This window comes from Pristiophorus japonicus, unplaced genomic scaffold (genome assembly GCF_044704955.1).
Source record: "Pristiophorus japonicus isolate sPriJap1 unplaced genomic scaffold, sPriJap1.hap1 HAP1_SCAFFOLD_947, whole genome shotgun sequence".
NCBI lineage: Eukaryota > Metazoa > Chordata > Chondrichthyes > Pristiophoridae > Pristiophorus > Pristiophorus japonicus.
The window spans coordinates 122,608-142,434 of NW_027254876.1; the positions used below are offsets into that span (position 1 = coordinate 122,608).

The following is a 19,827-nucleotide window of genomic DNA, read 5'->3' on the forward strand; positions in this document are numbered from 1 at the left end:
TCTATCACACCCAGACTTGCACCCTCCAAGTAATAAGTGACCTCCCTATTCTTCCTACCAAAAGAAATCTAGAAGCAAAGATGTTTCTGCACTAATTTACATCCAATGGGTATGAACAACAGTATTTGAGCTCCAAGATCTAACGCAAAAGCTCAATAACCTGTATTTTACAAATCTCATAATAGAAATATCCTTTGGTACCTGAGCATCAAGCAGCAAACATCTTTCACTTACCATTAGAGCCTAGGTTCCCACCAGCAATGATTTGAAAGTTATCGAGTCACGCACCCTAAAACAGGCTAGATTGGTTGTGACTTCTGAAATGTCATTGTTTCCAACGCAGCTAAATATATATATATATATATATTTTTTTTTTTAAAAAGGTGAAATCCCAATACAGTTCCTAGATTTTGAATTTTCAAAATTCATTACTCAACATGTATAACAACAGGTTAAAAAATGCATTAAAAAAAACTGATCATCCTGTTTAACATTGGACATCATCTTTGGGAGACAGTTTTCTGCTTATTTGATTCACTTTAATTCTGTGATCTAAACATGGTCTCTAAGCTTAAAGCCCACTGGAGATTTCATGTTCTACCTTTGTAAGTGCTGCCACTCTCTGTGCCAACTCTGCTTCTACTTCTGGTAGTGTTTCTGCCTTTCGGAGAGTTTGCTGCAGCTTTTGTTCAGCCAATTCCAGCCGTTCTTGCAACTGACGATTCTTCTCTTCACTCTAAATTTTCAAATTTAAACGATGAACAACATTGTCATCTCAACTTCAGAATAAGTTATAGCATTCTTTACAGCATTACAGAAATTCACTTCAATTCAGATTGGATAAAACCCAAGTGCTGAAGTAAAGGGAGAGCATGGCGTGCGGTAGATCAGGTAATGCCACTTCAATATGTGTCAGCTTGGTTTAGTGATAAGAGTTCTCATCGGAGTCAGAGGGTGTGGTTTCAAGCACCATGCCAGGACCTGTGCACATAGTCCAAGCTGGAACTTTAGTATTGAGGGATTGCCAGATGCACTACCTTTAAACCGAGTATCAAACCGAGGCCCCCGTTACCTCATTCTGGGTGACGTAAAAGATTCTATATCACTATTCGAAGAACAGGGAATTCTTCCAGTGCCCTGGTGAACTCTCCACTCTACAATGCACCAGTTACTTCCCCCCAACCCCCTTTATTAGATGGAGAATTTTTGTCTTTTCCCATATATAAAACAAAAGGAGGGGTATACTTGCATTGGAGGCAGTACAGAGAAGTTCACTCGTTTGATTCCTGGGATGAGGGGGTTGTCTTATGAGGAAAAGTTGAGCAGGTTGGGCCTGTACTCATTGGAGTTTAGATGAATGAGAGGTGATCTTATTGAAACATGTACGATTCAGAGGAGGCTTGACAGGGTAGATGCTGAGGGGGGAATCTAGATCTAGGAGGCATAGTTTCAGAATAAGGGGTCACCCATTTAAGACGGAGATAAGGAGGAATTTCTTCTCTGGGGGTCGTGAATCTTTGGAATTCTCGACCCCAGAGAGCTGTGGAAGCTGGGTCATTGAATTTATTCAAGGCCAAGATAGAAAAATTCTTGAACTATAGGAGACTCATGATCTTATTGAATGGCAGAACAAGCTCGAGGGGCCAAATGGCCTAATACTGCTCCTATTTCTTATGTTTTTAAAACAGATCCCCTTTGTCATGCATTTGGTTGAATTTGGTTAACTCTTCTACTGCACCACAGCAGATTTTTACTCAAAACAGAAAGAAAGTATAGAATAAAAGAGTTGAGCCTTTATTCTGAGCCCGAGTAGTATTCTGCATTGTGCCCAAGATAAAGCAAAAGTGAATTACATTGTAGCCGTAATTAAAAATAAGTCAGAATATACAAGAAACTGTTCTATTTCAGAAAGGTTCAGCAGTCCTCCAAGGGTTAAACTTCCAGTGCAATATTAACAGCAGGTTGTTTTATGGTTAGCTCCGCTTGCTCAGCAGTAAAACTGCAAGCTTGCGAGACATCAGACCGAGATGTATTTTACTATTTCTGGGCACACCTACAATTTTCAATAAACATAGAAAATGCTGAACAGCTTCTGGAACGAGAAAAAAAAAGTTACTGACATTTCAGGTGTATCCTTTCATCAGAACCCCTGATAAAGGGAACACACCCAAAACACCAATGGCCTTTAAAAAAAATCTTTATTGATGCTGACCGATCAGTCGTGTATGCCCATCAGTTTTGTTTTGTTTTATTTCCAGATTTTTCTTTTTATCTTAGTCTATGGTCAAAAGGGAAATATATACAGCGAGTTACCCGTCAATTTATTGTCAATTTTGGTACAATAAACATCAAGCATGACTAAAAATTGATGAAGTAGTTTTAAATTACTGTCAAATTTGTGTTCATTCGATTGCCCAACTGACCCCATTACAAATTTTAAAAATCCATCACGAGAAATGCAATAGTACAAGACAGTAAAAAAAACATTTCCAGTAAAGGACAAATGTGTTTAAATTTAACTACTTATGCAATATCTGTCAAATGACAGCACTGCAGCAAGCATTTAGATAAAGTTAACACTAAAAAGTCCTGAATCTGCATTGACCATAGAAATTTATATTCTATTCCTTTCAGTGCTCAAACACATGCTGATGATATTTGAAAAACTGTCTAAATAAATTAACTGGATCTTTTTGCGTAGGGTTGCAAAACTCAAGCCAAAAAGCCAGGGGTCCATTCTGTTGTAATGAAAACTGACAGCATTCTTCTTCCTAATATTCAGTTAGAAAGAGCAGCTGAAGCATAATGTTTGTTCCAGTATTGAAACAGCTGTGTGTATTTAAGGTTGCGCACAGAGAAATAATTATTTGCTTATCACCTTCAGCCTCAAATTAACTTCCTGGGTATAAAGCCATTATATTGTTTTAAACATGCAGCATCCTAATTTTGAGCACTGTCCTGTATAATTTTGTCTTCCCTCAATTTTTTATTACAAATAGATAGAAATATGAACAGTATAATCTGGGAGCACTTGATTTTCAATTTATAAAAGTACCTGTATGTACATAGCATCTTTATTGGCGAGTTCATTTTCAAGTTTATCATTGAGATCATGTACAGATGTGGATTCACGTTGTGCATTGAGGTAGCGTTTTTCAAGAGTTGTTATTCTTTCCTCCATATCATCTTTCTGAGCCATAGCCTATTATGATTAGAACATGCATGAGGAACATTCATTGCTCTTTCACCGCCCTACCCATCCTCCAACTTCCTCTGGTAAAAAAAAATCAGCACTAAAATTAATGTCTTTCTGTATTATTTCTTTAAAAAGTACTGTTTGTAAAAATCAGACGCACATTTCTGAAGATTTTGCTAAAAGTTCAGATTTCCTAAATCTGCTATGCAAATGCCAGTATGTCCGTGCGCACTATTTTTCCTCAGTTCATATGGAACCAATACTTTTTCTCTTCATCTCCCCCACCGCCCCCCTCCCCCCCGCATACTGTATTACCGCAACTTCAGACTGAATCATGGAGCATTCTAAGCATGGTCAATATTACATAAATAACCATTTTGGCTTTCTCACTTGTAATCACCTTTAATACGCACCATAACATAGTGCTCATCTAGCAGCCTAACTGGAAAAAAAATAGCCATCACTCGCTCCAACGGTAGGAGCCCAAAACCAACATTAGATGGTTAAGCAAGCTTCTGTCAGGTTGCCAGTTTGTTAAATAGTCACAAAGAATGGCATTTATAATAACTGGTTACTTCCTATAACACATTGTTTGGTCAATGCAGTAATGCCGTTCTTTAATTACATTCAAATTTGGCAAAACATACTCCTAGAAATCTATATAAATCCATGTTTGAGTTGGGTTCGCACAGCTGTTTTAAAGTAACTTTACCTTAGTATTCTTACCTCACGCAAGTCCCTCTGAAGTTTAGTGTTTATTTCCTCAGACTTAATCAAGTCTTTACGGGCTGTATCCAGATCTTCTTCAAGCTCTGACACCCTACTAGAGAGAGCAGCCAGCCGATCCTTTACCTGCCCGTGCTCCTTGTTTTGTTTATCTATCGTCTCCTGAAGCTCTATTACTTTAATCAAATCTTCATCGTGGCTTATGGAACTATTAGAAAATCTCTGTTTAAAAAAAAAAAGCAAATTTTTTTTCCATTAAATGTATTAATGGTACACAATTGTAACCTTTTTATTTTTAAAAAGGAAAAAGCCAATAGAATTCCCCACCTACAAAAAATGTTGAGATATCTATATATAGAAACAGTAGCAAGTGATATTTGCTGAACTAGATTGTGGAATTGATCGGTCTTGATAGAGCACCACAAGGCCACAGAATGAGATGGCTTGGGTCCATTCACAAACTTTTTTGCATGTGGTGTTACAAATATGGCTGCTGTCAAGAGTTCCAGGATCCAAGTGAAAAACTGGGTCTGAATGCACCCCTTTGTCTGGAGGGAGAGTTATTCAAGCTGCAAATGGTCCGCTCCGCCAGTTAAAGGGACCACGCACAAAAAAATTAATTACAGGGAACATTGTTCCTGACGCAAATTTAGTGGCAGTCAGGTAATGCATTAAGTGTTGTCTAGAACTACAAATCTATGAAGGACAGACTGCATACCAGCTCCAGATGAGCATTCTCACCCCCATTCTGCCCCCTCCGGCCCCACTGATTTGCGCACAGCTTCTTCATTTGTATCCGGAGGTTAAATAAATGAACTTATTTTTGTATGCCACCAACCAAAAGCCTCTTTACATACCAGTGAAGCATTATCCACATTCCATGATACCAGGCAAACCTGCAATGTAACCTCAGGCTTTGAAGTGGTTATAAACTACTCCCCTTCATTCCTGCAGTACAAGAGATCATTCCTTTGCACCAATTAAATTACAACTTTAAAATCACTCCCATGTACCTTAGTTCATGATGTGGTTAATTGTAGGAAGTAACTACAAAATGCAGCATAAAAATCTAAGTTCAAGAACTCCTACCATGCCATTTGTGCTTGGTATAATATCACCATCACAATTTTCATCTTCGAATGCATCTGTTACACCTTTCTTCGAAAGATGTGCATTGTGCTCTTTAAATAAGCATATCTGAAACAAAGTATGAAGTTAAATTGGTTACGCAAAATGAGCAATTCTTAAAAATTCTGTAGTTTCAAAATAAAGCTTTCAGCTATGAATATATGAGTTGCCGAGGTAGAGGTTGGAGGGTTTGGCAATTGTGCATCCCAGTATAAGAAAGCTCTTGCTTGAAGGGCAATATAGCCTTCTGACGTTTTATTTTCAGTCAGCGCTCGGCTCTGGATCCTGTATCAGTTCTAAGCACTGAACTTGAAAATGGAAATGGGCTAATGGCCGTGATCACCAATACATGAGGCAGCCACTGCTGACATTAGAATTAATGAATATGATATAATTGGCATTACGGAGACATGGCTCCAGGGTGACCAAGGCTGGGAACTCAACATCCAGGGGTATTCAACATTCAGGAAGGATAGACAGAAAGGAAAAGGAGGTGGGGTAGCGTTGCTGGTTAAAGAGGAAATTAACACAATAGTAAGGACGGACATTAGCTTGGATGATGTGGAATCTGTATGGGTGGAGCTGCGGAATACCAAAGGGCAGAAAACGCTAGTGGGAGTTGTGTACAGACCGCAGTAGTGAGGATGGGGACAGCATCAAACAAGAATTTAGGGATGCGTGCAATAAAGGTATAGCAGATTGAGCTAACCAAACTGGTAGCAATACAGTGGAGGAGGATTTCCTGGAGTGTATTAGGGATGGTTTTCTGGACCAATATGTCGAGGAACCAACTAGAGGGCTGGCCATCCTAGACTGGGTGATGTGTAATGAGAAATGACTAATTAGCAATCTTGTTGTGCGAGGCCCCTTGGGGAAGAGTGACCATAATATGGTAGAATTCTTTATTAAGATGGAGAGTGATACAGTTAATTCACAGACTAGGGTCCTGAACTTAAGGAATGGTAAACTTCGATGGTGAGACGTGAATTGGCTAGAATAGACTGGCAAATGATACTAAAGGGTTGACGGTGGATAGGCAATGGCAAACATTTAAAGATCATATGGATAAACTTCAACAATTGTACATCCCTGTCTAGAGTAAAAATAAAACGGGGAAGGTGACTCAACCGTGGCTAACAAGGGAAATTAAGGATAGTGTTAAATCCAAGGAGCCATTTAAATTGGCCAGAAAAAGCAGCAAACCTGAGGACTGGGAGAAATTTAGAATTCAGCAGAGGAGGACAAAGGGTTTAATTAGGAGGGGGAAAATGGAGTACGAGAGGAAGCTTGCAGAGAACATAAAAACTGACTGCAAAAGCTTCGATAGATATGTGAAGAGAAAAAGATTAGTAAAGACAAACGTAGGTCCTTTGCAGTCAGATTTAGATGAATTTATAATGGGGAACAAAGAAATGGCAGACCAATTGAACCAATACTTTGGTTCTGTCTTCACGAAGGAAGACACAAATAACCTTCCAGAAGAACTAGGAGGACCGAGGGTCTAGTGAAAAATAGGAACTGAAGGATATCCTTATTAGGCGGGAAATTGTGTTAGGGAAAATGATGGGATTGAAGGCCGAAAAATATCCGGGGCCTGATAGTCTGCATCCCAGAGTACTTAAGGAAGTGGCCCTAGAAATAGTGGATGCATTGGTGATCATTTTCCAACAGTCAATCGACTCCTATGGACTGGAGGTTAGCTAATGTAGCACCACTTTTTAAAAAAAGGAGGGAAAGAGAAAACGGGTAATTATAGACTGGTTAGCCTGACATCAGTAGTGGGGAAAATGTTGGAATCAATTATTAATGATGAAATAACAGCGCATTTGGAAAGCAATGACAGGATCGGTCCAAGTCAACATGGATTTATGAAAGTGAAATCATGCTTGACAAATCTTCTGAAATTTTTTGAGGATGTAACTAGTAGAGTGGACAAGGGATACCAGTGGATGTGGTATATTTGGACTTTCAAAAGGCTTTTGACAAGGTCCCACACTAGAGATTGGTGTTAAAAATTAAAGCACATGATATTGGGGGTAATGTACTGACATGGATAGAGAACTGGTCGGCAGACAGGAAGCAGAGGGTCAGGATAAACGGGTCCTTTTCAGAATGGCAGGCAGTGACTAGTGGGGTGCAACAGGGCTCAGTGCTGGGACCCCAGCTATTTACAATATACATTAATGATTTGGATGAAGGAATTGAGTGTAGTATCTCCAAGTTTGCAGATGTCACTAAACTGGGTGGCGGTGTGCTGTGAGGAGGACGCTAAGAGGCTGCAGAGTGACTTGGGCAGGTTAGGTGAGTGGGCAAATGCATGGCAGATGCAGTATAATGTGGATAAATGTGAGGTTATCCACTTTAGGGCAAAAACACGAAGGCAGAATATCATCTGAATGGCAGCAGATTAGGAAAAGGGGAGGTGCAACGTGACCTGGGTGTCATGGTATATCAGTCATTGAAAGTTGGCATGCAGGTACAGCAGGCGGTGAAGGTGGCAAATCGTATGTTGGCCTTCATAGCTAGGGGTTTTGAGTATAGGAGCAGGGAGGTCTTGCTGCATTTGTACAGGGCCTTGGTGAGGCCTCACCTGGAATAGTGTATTCTGTTTTGGTCTCCTAATCTGAGGAAGGAAGTTCTTGCTATTGAGGGAGTGCAGCGAAGGTCCACCAGACTGATTCCCGGGATGGCTGGACTGACATACGAGGAGACACTGGATCGACTGGGCCTTTATTCGCTGGAGTTTAGAAGGATGAGAGGGGATCGCAGAAACATAAAATTCTGACGGGACTGGACAGGTTAGATGCAGGGAGAATGTTCCCGATGTTGGGGAAGTCCAGAACCAGGGGACACAGTCTAAGGATAAGGGGTAAGCCAGTTAGGACTAAGATGAGGAGAAACTTCTGCACTCAGAGTTGTTAACCTGTGGAATTCCCTACCGCAGAGAGTTGTTGATGCCAGTTCATTGGATATATTCAAGAGGGAGTTAGATATGGCCCTTATGGCTAAAGGGATCAAGGAGTATGGAGAGAAAGCAGGAAAGGGGTACTGAGGTGAATGATCAGCCGTGACCCAAAGGACCGAATGTCCTACTCCTGCACCTATTTTCTATGTTTCTATGTTTAATGCGTCCGACAAAGAAGCTTAAAACTCAGTAACTCCTCAGAAAGAAAGGATAACAAACACAACATCTGTGATCCTTCCACTGCGGTATCCCATTAAGTGCATTATTCCTGCACATTTCCTCAAGTTTGTACATTTTACTTTGCTACATTCTAATTTGTGATCTAAAGAAATTGTTGCCAATATATTAGGAATATAGCAGTGTCATAGTTCAGCAAATTATGCCAGGAATGCCTAACATAAATACCTACCTCTTTCTCTCTAATTACTATTTCTTCTTCTAATGCACTAACTCTTTCTAGTGCTACTCGTAACCGCTCTCGTACCTAGAAAACAGCAAAATTCATAGGACATTAACATTCAATATGCACATTACAATGTAGGTGTCAACGTTAACTAGATTGCTCATGCCTCACTAAAGTTGTTTTCCCAACATTCCGGCCGGGGTGGGAGGGAAATTAAACCACTACAGTGTGATGTGAACTTTTTACTAAGATTTACAGAGAAATTATAGTATTGTTATATGACAGACTACTGCAACTGCTTCTTTAAGTCAGTCAACAGTGGGTGATCTCCACCCTTCATGTTCTAGGAAAAGACTAGTCCAAAACTCTTGCATTAATGTTGTCTAACACCAAGTCCCATTTTCCCATTACCTTGTTCTCACTGCCCGACAATGTCCCCACCCCCAGGAGACTTTTTAAAAAAAAATCTTGATGTTTAAACCCCCTGCCAACAGAATACTCCATCCTCCAATTCTAGGCTTTTGTGCATCCTCTGCAATTAACAGAAATTTCTGTTAAAATAGCTGCATTGTGTTTAAGGTTGCACCATTAATGTCTCCACAGAAATGATAAACTCACCGTCTCTTTCTGCTCCATTAAAATAATTCTCAAAACCCATTATTTTGACTTAAGCTTTTGGTGACTCCTTAACCTCTCCCTTCCTGGCTCAGCATCTGTTTTTGCTGTGAAGCACTTTGGGACATTCTTTATAAATGCAAGTTGCTGCTCTGAGCTCGATGAAAATTTTAGTGATCAACATTAACTTTTTCAATTCTGGATTTAATTCTTTCACTTCAGATTTGATAAGCATATACAAAAATGAAATAGAAACATACTGCTAGTCTTGATTTTAAAACAACTTTTGTTGCTGTGTTACCATAAATCGTTACTTACTGAGGACATATAAAGGACTTCTAATGCATACGCAAGCCTTTGGGTTGATGATGTTTTCTAACAGAACTGCAGAGTTTGCTCAATTCATCCAGACTATCCAGGGCAACAACTATACTCTCCAAAGTTTATAAAACTAATGTTTGGGGAGGGCGAGTGGGGAGAAGAGAAGAGAAGTTATGAAAGTAAAGTACATGTAATTCCCAATTACCACTTTATTCCCCACCACCACAGACAAATATGCAAGTGCTATTGATTGAATCAATAACTTATATTTACCGCAATTAACATAGAAAGACGTTGTCACGGTGGCATAGTCAGTCAGAAATGGATGCCGAGCCAAAGAAGGGGCGATTAGATTTGGGTGACCAACAGCTTGCCCAGACAGGTGAGTTTTAAGGAGGGTCTTAAAGGAGAGAGAAGTGGAGAAATGGACAAGTTCAGAAAAGAAATTCCAAAACTGGATGCACCAGAGGCCAAATTCAAGGGAAAGAGTGTGTCTGGGGTGGGGGCTGCATGGCTGGAAGAAGTTACAGATAGAGAGAAGCAAGACCATGAAAGGATTTAAACATGAGGATCAGGAACAATGTACCAATTTGATTCAAATTTGTCACTTTGATAAAACCAATGCTGAATCAAATTGGCATGCAACAGCTACTGAAGACCAGAGGCCAATTCACTGGCACATGCAGTTCAGCCTGTATAAAAGTGCCTGCTCTACAATAGCAAAACTAAAGAGCAAAAGCCTGCACAAATTGAAAAATTAGATTTCTGCATCTACAGATTTTTTTATTTCTGAAAGCTTTATATAACACCTTTAACATAGTAAAACGTTCCAAGGCGCTTCACAGAAGAGTTATGAAAGAAAAAAAACTTGACAGCGAGCGACACAAGGAGAAATTAGGGCAGGTGACCGAAAGCTTGGTCAAAGAGGTAGGTTTTAAGGAGTGTTTTTAAAGGAGGAAAGAGAGGTAAAGAGGCGGAAAGGAATAGGCAGGGAATTCCAGAGTTTAGGGCCCAGGCAGAAGATATGGCCACCAATGGTTGAGCGATTATAAATCAGGGATGCTCAAGAGGGAAGAATTAGAGGAGCGTAGATATTTCCAGGGGGGCAGGGGGTTGTGGGGCTGGAGGAGATTACAGAGATAGGGAAGGGGCGATCTGAAAACTTTATGCCTTTGTCACCCGAAATATAAATTATGAAACTGCAAAAATATAACTCTTGTGCTATTACTATCCAACAACAACTTGCCTTTGTGTAGCACATTTAACATAGTAAAACATTCCAAGGAATTTCACAGGAGTGCACACAAAAATGGATACCAAGCCAAAGAAATGACATTAGGACAGGTGACCAAAAGCTGGTCAAAGAGGTAGGTTTTAAGCAGAGTCTTAAAGGAGAGAGAGGTGGAGAAGTTTAGGGAGGGAATTTCAGAGTTTAGGAAAGCACAGCCGTCAATTGTGGGGCGAAGGACGTGGGGGAATGCACAGAGGACAGAGTTGGAGGAACGCAGAATCCTTGGAAGTTGTCAGGCTGGAGGAAGTTACAGAGATAGAGAGGGGCGAGGCCACGAAGAGATCAGAATATGAGGAAGAAGATTTTTTTTTAAATCTCTGCTGAACCAGGAGCCAATGCAAGTCAGCGAGCAGACGGGTGATGGGTGATGGGTGAATGGGACTGGTGTGAGTTAGTTAGGAAACGGGCAGAGTTTTTGTTGAGCTTAAGTTTATGAAGGGTACAAGATGAGAAGCTGATCTCATCTTGGAATAGATGAGTCTGGAGGTAATAAAAGTATGGATGAGGGTGGACTGAAACATGAGAAAAATCTTCCAACATTCTCAGACAGTAAGGGGGAAAAAATAGTCCTAGTTTTTCTCCACTTAATTTTTCCTCCCTCCCCTCTCACACCCCTCAGCACCTGACAGAACGAGTGTCCTGTTTTTGGCTAATTGATGAAAAGTGCCCAGGTTAACTTGCCCTCCACTTCTTTTCTCTCCTTCTCCTCTTCCCCCACATTGTTGCTGACTGATAGGATCCCCGAGAATCAGTAGCCCACACACCAAAATATTTGACTGAAGATTTAGAGCCTATGGAAGCTTATCTACTTTCAGGTCAATTGTAGCAATAATTGTCTGAGCATTCTCTTTATTTATCACAATCTGAGATACCAGGAAAAGCAAACTACATCGTGAAATTTACGGTCTGGAACAATCTGATGTACAGAAATACAATACCTTTTCATCTAAAGCTTTGTGATGTTCAAATAATGATTTGAGTGCTTTGAGAACTTCTACTTCACTAGATACACCTGCTGGTGATTGAGCTTGCCTCTTTACTACTGTCATTCTGAGGGACCGTTCATGTCTAGAAACAAGACATTCAAGGTGTTCTAAAAGCAGCTACAAAACAAACAACAAAAATTAGATTGTTACGATATTTAAACATTTTCTAAATATACCACTCTCTGTATTAGTGTTGCAGTAGAAATATTGAAGTCATGGAATCTATTTGTCTCAATTAATTATTAAAACTGTTACTATTATAATGATCTAATTTTGTAGGTTACCTCAGCGTGAATTAAAAGAAAATCCATTCACAGGCCAGATTATACACACACACACACTCACTCACTGGGCTCTTCACCACTGGCTCCTGGACAGACAGCAATTAGGGCAAAGTACTGAGGTAACAGCTGGCGGGGTGGGGAGAGAAAAAAAAAAGAGGTAGAATCTGATAACATATGCATTGCAGCAGAGTTCACTGGATCAGGAGGATTACTACCTCTTCAGCTCGACTACTTGGCAGTCAAATATAGTGTCCATGCTACAGCATCTGCTCAAATCAGCTCACTCAGCGCAGATGGAATCTGGAAGTTTTCTGATCTGTATGAATCAGTATCACACCACAAAAGTCACATTTAACCACTAAGTTGTGGTTATCAGGCAGCATGTGTTTTTTTTTGGAGTGCTGGAGTATTAACAGCTAGAAAGGAATTCTGAAAGTACTACAGTTAAATTACTCTATTTGACACACTTATACTTGCACAACTATTTCAATTAGTTGACAAACTAAAATATATCTGGGGAAATTTTCAGCCAATAAATATTTGTGCATTTCGAGCCTTGAAAAGAAGTATCCACACAGTTCTATAATTCAACGTATTTTCAAACTCGCAATGAATTTGCTTTGGCCTCCTTCTAAGCAGAATCGCCACTTTGTTAGGTTCCTAAGTCCATACACAAACCCCTTTTACAGCACTTGACCTAGCTTCCAGGATCAGCATGCTTATGAGGTGGATATCGGGGGAGATGAGATAAAATACTGGATACAAATAACGTTTCACTTTCAGTCTGGGAAATGTAGAAATAAAAGGAACTCACCCACATTAGGACAATTAAAAAAAAACATTTACTCCTTTTAAAATAAGTGACGTAGGATAAATACGACTGCACCTGCAGAGGCTACGAATGGCAGCCTTCATTACAGTTGGAAGTTAACATAAATTAAATGAAGCAATGGCATATTTTGAACACTTGTAGTTCACTTACCCGAGTGTTATTTCTTTCTGCTTTTAGTTCAGAAATTTCTTCTTCTCGTTCCAGCAGATGCTCTCTGCATACGTTTAACTCTTTTGTAAGTGCTGCAAACTCCTGGAAAAAGATACAACAGTTTTAAATTGCCAGCACTCACTGCTTAAACGGCATCACAAAACAGAAGCATCTTTCTGTTCACCAATTAGTAAAATAGAAGTATTTTACCTCTTTGTACTCTTCACATTATCCCAATTACAATTTAAACCTAATGCAAAGCCATCCTTTGGCCTGCTTGTTACTTGCGAGAGAAGGGTGACTAGTCCTGGCCGACAGAAATAGCAGATCGAATATATGACTGAGTCAACTGTAATCAATAAACAACTATAAATGGTACAAAATTGATGGCTCACTTCAGTGAGGGACCTGCATCATTTTGGGGGCTGGATGAATTCCTGCAAGTGGAAGTTAGCTTGAATTATAGAAGTAGATGGCTTAATTAGGATTAGTGATATCAGTCACTGTGGCTTCCTGAAATGTGCTCAATTTTTTTTTTATTCATTCATTTCTGGGATGTGGATATTGGTGCCAAGGCCAGCATTTATTGCGCATCCCTGATTGCCCTTCAGAAGGTGATGGTGAGTCGTCGTCTTGAACCGCTGCAGTTCGTGTGGTGAAGGTACCTCCACAGTACTGTTAGGGAGGGAGAAATGTTGCCTCTAATTTTTTTGTACTGACCTGTTTCTGTTCTCTATATCCTATGTAAGAATGTTTACAACAAAAACTTAATGGAGGAACGGTAGCATAGTGGTAATGTTACTGGACTAGTAATCCAGAGGCCTGGACTAGTAATCCAGAGACGCGAGTTCAAATCTCACCTCGGCAGCTGGGGAATTTAAATTCAGTTAATTAAATAAATCTGGAATAAAAAGCTAGCATCAGTAATGGTGATAATGAAATGACCGGATTGTTGTAAAAACCAGACTGGTTCACTAATGTCCTTACCTAGTCTGTTTTATATATGTAATTCCAGACCCACAGCAATGTGGTTGAATCTTAACTCCCCTCTGAAACGGTCTCGCAAGCCACTCAAGGGCAATTGGGGATGAGCAATAAATGCGGGTCATGCCAGCGACATCCACATTCCGTGAATGAATTAAAAAAAATGTTTACAGCAACCACTTAAAAGCATATCTGCAATAATGCCATATTGCCACCTCACGGTCTCAAATCATGAGTCAATCAGATAAGGTTCTATACAAGTTTAACAGAACTACCCTGGATGTGGATTCTATTTCTCTGGAAACAAACCCCAGTGCTTTATTTGCACTGTTTGTGGCTTTTTTAAACCATGTTATTTTTAATGATTTATGAAGCTATACCCCTAAGATCCCTTTGCACTCTACCCCATTTAGACTCTTATTTTCCGAAGAGTAGGTCACCTCCGATTCCTCCTACCAAAACGCACACTTATTTTTATTGAAATTCATTTGTTATTTACAGTTGGAAATGTCCTCCTGCAGTTGTTGGCCAAAACCTTTGAGGGTGGAGGGGTGGGTGGCAGGGGCAGTGCTGCAACCTCAGAGTTCCACAGTCTCAAGCCTCATAAGCTGTCACTGGTTTTATGTCAAAACTTTAAGCCCAGAGTTGGAGTCCCTCCATTGTAACAATGGGAATTGGAGGAATAGAAGTAAATAGGAGAGCACAGTACTGGAAGATCACAAAATTCCATTTGAGTGTCACTCCTCTGGATAACTCAACATATGTGACAGGGGTACCAAGCGTGCATGGTATTGTGAAAATTATCGTTATTACTCCAAAACATTGCACGATATACATTACTCAGGCCATAGGAATGCAAGATTGCACAGGTGTATTGACTTATTCCTTGCTACTTTGAATATAAAACCCATATTTGCAAAGAATTTTATGCATTACCTGCAATGTTCTAAAAAGAAAATCATTCTGTATGTAATGATACTATATCAGTTTCCATGCTGAATTAATATTTAATGGTACAAATAAATTATTCACTTCTCAGAACACAGGTGTTTCACAAAATGTCCATGTAAATAGCATCCCATCGCAGATAGAGTGAAGGAGAGCAGACAGAGGTGAAGGAAAACTAGTTGGAAAGGAAAATGAATGCAACATAGGCGTGCCTGCATTTACCAGCAGAGGCCCAGCCTCGACAATGAATAATGTTTATGTGTAAGTGCTTCATTCGGAAGAATCGCGTCACAGTGAGACTGTGCAGTTCAATCAGAATGCCATGAGAAAGAAGCACAGGGAACTTGAAAGTGAAAGAAGCAGCGATGTTTTTCAGTTACAAATAGTGTTGTAATAGTGCATGTATTTTTTTTAAAATTGTGGGCTTTGAATCAATGCTATAAACAAATTGATTCTACTTTGAGTAGTGCAAGGAATTTGAAGTACATTCCAAGATGAGACTCTGGAAAAGTCATAGCTACAAAGTGCGCATTCATTCAGAGTTTAGGTTTATTAAAAAAACAATTAGAATTTGCAATAAGTCTAGATTACAGTTCGGAAAACAGAGATGAAGTCATTGTATAACTGTATCTTGGGAGTAATTTTTTTTAATTAAGAGGTTGAATTGCTATTATCAATCATTCAAATATGAAATCAAGCCAATAGTTGTATAATAAGCAAACCTACTCTGACATTTCATTACAGTTCACTATACAGTTAGAAATATGTAGCTCCAATGGGAGCTGGGCAATTTGTCATTCACTCAGCAAATCTGTCATGCTGTTACCTACAGCAATACAAAGTCACTACAAGGCACGGTGACACTTCATAGAAAACTCCAGGTCCTTCTATTTTTGTACTAAGACCACAAAACCGTAGGTCCAATGCAGCAGCTGAGTTATAAGCAACCAAAGTGATTTAACCCTTAAGCTAATTAAATGCATGTCAACGTCAGATTAAAAGGTCAAGCTACTTTTCCGGTATTAAGAAATAGACCAGCTATCTTCTATGGGAACATGAACCCTGATCCATTGCAACAATGCAACAGACTGTCAACTGCCACAGATTTGACATTTTCAAAGTAAATTCATCTTACTGTATAATTGCAAGCTTCTGTAGAATTTGTACCCCATGGATTAGTGTCACCGTTTTCTCAGTACAAAATTCAGCATATAAATTGCACCATTAATTCAAGAGCATATTAAATATGGAAAGGTTGAATTCAAATTCTAGATTTTTTTTAAGCAACTACAAAGTGTTTATAAAAAGAAAAAGGGAGGCACGAGTAGGAAATTTGACTCCCCGCCCCCCTCACTAAAAAAAAGACTTCACTTCTTACAAAATCTACTATTCCTTCTACATCAGAGATGAAAAGACAGCAGAAGCAAAACAAGAATTAAGCAGGTACAACCCAGGTCCATAACAAATTGGTTAAAATATCAAATGTCAACAAGAACCGCTTGTTGTCTGATTCATTTGGATAATCAGTCAGATGGCTTGAAATATTATATCATTGTTCTAATTCATTTTTTTGCCATTTAATAAACTCAGATTATTAATTGCGTGTGTTTTGGATAGAAGACTTACGTAATATAGTTCACAACACAAGAACAGTAAAGTAAACCAATCAGAATCCAAGTGGAAAGAAAGTCACACCCACAAGTTAGCAGAAATGATGTTGCTTGAGAAATAATGTTTCGTAACAAAATAACATTGTTAATTATAAAACTGAAAGGAAAATTTACTTTAAACAGAGTACATTTTAACTCAATGTATTTGGCTATAGGGCAAATCCTGTAGCACAATGCCAGAATTCAGGTAAGCATGCATCCATCAAAAGAAAGTCTTCCCAAATATAATTTCTTTGGAGTTTAAAGAAATAAATTAAGCAAAGGATTATTCCAGACTAAAATCATGCAGTTAATTATTTGATTCTTTAGAATTTTTAATTTTTCTTCTTCCTCCCCTCCAATTCTCACTAAAGGGCATTCACCAGCATGTATCCATAGGACAGGATAATTTGAGCTATCAGATACTTTTCAACGATCAGCAAAGTCATTCCTAATTGGTCACTAAGAAAAATAATTCAAGTGGGACGAGACAGGTGATTAGTGTTTCTGCAAAGAGCTCCATTTTATCGCAGGCCAAGTATTTGAACTTGTGACCTATTGCTTAAATGAAAAATGTTCCACCACTGCTTTACCATTTGGAAACTAAGCCAACAGCTTCTTGCAGGAAATATACCTCAATTTGATTTTGTTGGATATGTTCACAAAATCATTTAATAAGCCAGATGTTCTTTGCAACAGATAAATCAACTGATGTTTGTTATACTGAAATAACGCCACTAATAGCAACAGTACAAAAATCAAAAAGAAAATAGATCACCGATTACAGAATAAATGAATATAACCTTTTAAAAATGTCCAGCTAGATAAACAGGATTTCAAAGAACACCTGCCAATCACATTTGTACTTACTGTACATATAAAACCTAACTCTTTGACCAAGCTTTTGGTTATCTGTTCTAATATCTCATGCACAAAAAAAATCTAGGCTGACACTCCAGTGCAGTGAGGAGGGAATGCTGCATTTACAGAGGTGCTGTCTTTCGGATGAGACGTTAAACCAAGGCTCCTTCTGCTCTCTCTAGTGGACGTAAAAGATCCCATAGCACTATTTTGAAGAAGAGCAGGGAAGTTATCTCTGGTCTCCTGGCCAATATTTATCCCGCAATCAACATAGCAAAAAAATTATCTGGTCATTATCACATTGCTGTTTGTGGAAGCTTGCTGTGTGCAAATTGGCTGCTGTGTTTCCTACAACAGTGACTACACTCCAAAAATATTTCATTGGCTGTAAAAATATTCCAGTGTTCGTGAAAGACGCTATATAAATCCAAGTCTTTCTTTCTATGTGGCTCGGTATCAAATTGTGTTTACCAACGCTTCTGTGACATGCCTCGAGGCGTTTTACTACATTAAAGGTGGTATATAAATGCAAGCTGTTATACATCTCAGATGATCAGTTTTGAAAAAGAGTATTACCAAGTAAAACAAAACCTTTGAAAATATATTTTTTTAAATAAATGGTGCAGATCAAACCTGTTTTATTGCAAGTTCAAGCTCTTCACTGAACCCACGAGCAGCCAGTATGTGTCCTTTAACTGTCTCAGCTCTACTTGGGAATTCCTGCCCTAACCCGTACCATCCCGTTACGTTTAGTTCAGCGGTAGCACTGTCACCTCAGAGTCAAAAGGTTGTGGGTTCAAGCCCCACTCCAGGACTTGAGCACAGATTAGAGATGCTGCATTTTAGAACAGATGTTAAGCTGAGATCCTGTCTATCTGCTCAGGTGGATGTAAAAGATCCCATGGTGCTTTGGGATGTCTAGAAAGCATAAAAGGCACTGTATAAATGCAAGTTTCTTCTTGCCTGACTCGCTGTCTTTAAATCTTACCTCAAACTTATCTTTTCATCCATACTTCTATTATTTCTCAAGATCTAAGTGAATCCTGGCAAGCTTACCTTCAAGATTGTAACTTGTTGTCAGGAAACAATGGTACAGGTCTCAAAGTGTGAAAGCAGCTCACATACAGAAGTCAGAAAGACAGTGTCAAGGGCTTAGGTGCAGACCATTAGTTAGCCCTCTTAATTACTGGCAGTAACAGGCCCAGAAGAAAAGAAAACAAAAAAAACTGAAGAAAGCCGGAAAATGAAATATGAGCCTTTCTGGTCAAAAGCAAAGCTCTAAAAGCACCATGGAAACTTCTTGACCTCTGGTGGCAGAATAAGCATCGAGCAGAAGTAAGATGCTTCCCCATAGATGTGGTTCAAATATTTCAATGAAATTAGTGTGAAATAATCGGGATTATTCACCTGTCCGGCCTGAAAGCCACCTCAAGAATGGCATAATACAGATTTGGAAGTTTTCTCTTCACTCAACTGCTGTGCCCTGGGAGAGATGGAGGAGATTTTACACTCTCTAAGTACCACCTACATCCATTGAAAGAATGCATACTCTCTCCCTAAATCTCTCGACCGTGCTTTCCTCCTTTAAGACGCTCCTTAAAACTTACCTCTTTGACCAAGCTTTTGGTCATCTGCTGTAATTTCTTCATGTGGCTTGGTGTCAAATGTATTTGGTTTTTTTTAAAACACTCCTGTGAAGCGCCTTGGGACATTTTACTACGTTAAAGGCACTATCTAAATACAAGTTTTTTTTTGTTCATTTTTGTCAGATCAACTCCAGCGCCAAAGATCACTTTGCGCTATTACACTTGATCTTAGCCAAAAGGCCGAGAGGGGAAGCTGCACCGTTCCTGGAAACACTGCAATACCAGGTCGATGCGTGGAGTGGACGGAGCAAGCCCCTGTTCCATCTCCCTGTTCCAAAAAATAATTTAATATTTGGTCCCCAGATAGGGGATATTAAACTGATAAGAACAGATACTACACTTGATCTTAGCCAAAAGGCCGAGAAGCGAAATACAAGTTGTTGTTGCAGTACAAGGCCTGGTTTAATGGCACTCAGCATTAGACTGCTACTACTCAGAGACCTAGTGATGAATTGATTTCACTAGTCAGCGCGAGCGGGCACAGATGAAAATCATAAACAATTAAAAGGGAGGTTACCAGGGCAAAGTGATTAGACTAGTTGGCACATTTGGTATATTGGCAGAGACTTGATGGGCCAAATGGCCTATTTCTGTGCCATATTAGTTTCTGGTTCTCAACCATGAAATGGGGACAAACGCAGATTCATTCTTCGTCATGCTGAGCAGAGGTTCCAAACATTCTCTGCTGTGGGAAGAGAAACCAGAAGAGAGTCATGCTTGACGAGCCCCATCGTCTGCTAATGCTGACTACAGGAATCATTGACGATGCCTGGGGCCAGTTGCATGCCAAATACTCACCTTCAGAAGCATAATGACCTAACTGAAAGCGCTAATTTCACTAT

The 19,827-nt window shown here is 39.5% G+C and overlaps 1 protein-coding gene and 1 non-coding gene across 6 annotated transcripts in view; both read right to left on the minus strand.

The window, feature by feature from the left end:
• The window catches only part of LOC139258367 (liprin-alpha-1-like), a 73,795-nt gene extending 60,820 nt beyond the window's left edge, over positions 1-12,975 (minus strand). For 2 of the 5 annotated variants that reach the window (XM_070874744.1, XM_070874743.1), the window contains exons 1-7: positions 12,898-12,975; positions 11,584-11,748; positions 8,425-8,499; positions 5,012-5,119; positions 3,923-4,144; positions 3,056-3,202; positions 602-736 (exon numbers count right to left, since the gene is read on the minus strand). In XM_070874744.1, the coding sequence (XP_070730845.1) occupies positions 602-736; positions 3,056-3,202; positions 3,923-4,144; positions 5,012-5,119; positions 8,425-8,499; positions 11,584-11,694 (798 nt within the window). In that variant the 5' untranslated portion in view covers positions 11,695-11,748; positions 12,898-12,975. Of the gene's footprint in view, positions 1-601; positions 737-3,055; positions 3,203-3,908; positions 4,145-5,011; positions 5,120-8,424; positions 8,500-9,351; positions 9,485-9,627; positions 9,644-11,583; positions 11,749-12,897 lie in introns of those variants that run through there. The other 3 variants (XM_070874745.1, XM_070874746.1, XM_070874747.1) reach the window with 3 other exon arrangements.
• A 6,198-nt stretch (positions 12,976-19,173) lies between these two features.
• On the minus strand, positions 19,174-19,355 carry LOC139258369 (U2 spliceosomal RNA). The gene has a single exon (XR_011592370.1). It is a non-coding gene; the product is annotated as a U2 spliceosomal RNA (small nuclear RNA).
• Between the last annotated feature and the right edge of the window lie 472 nt (positions 19,356-19,827).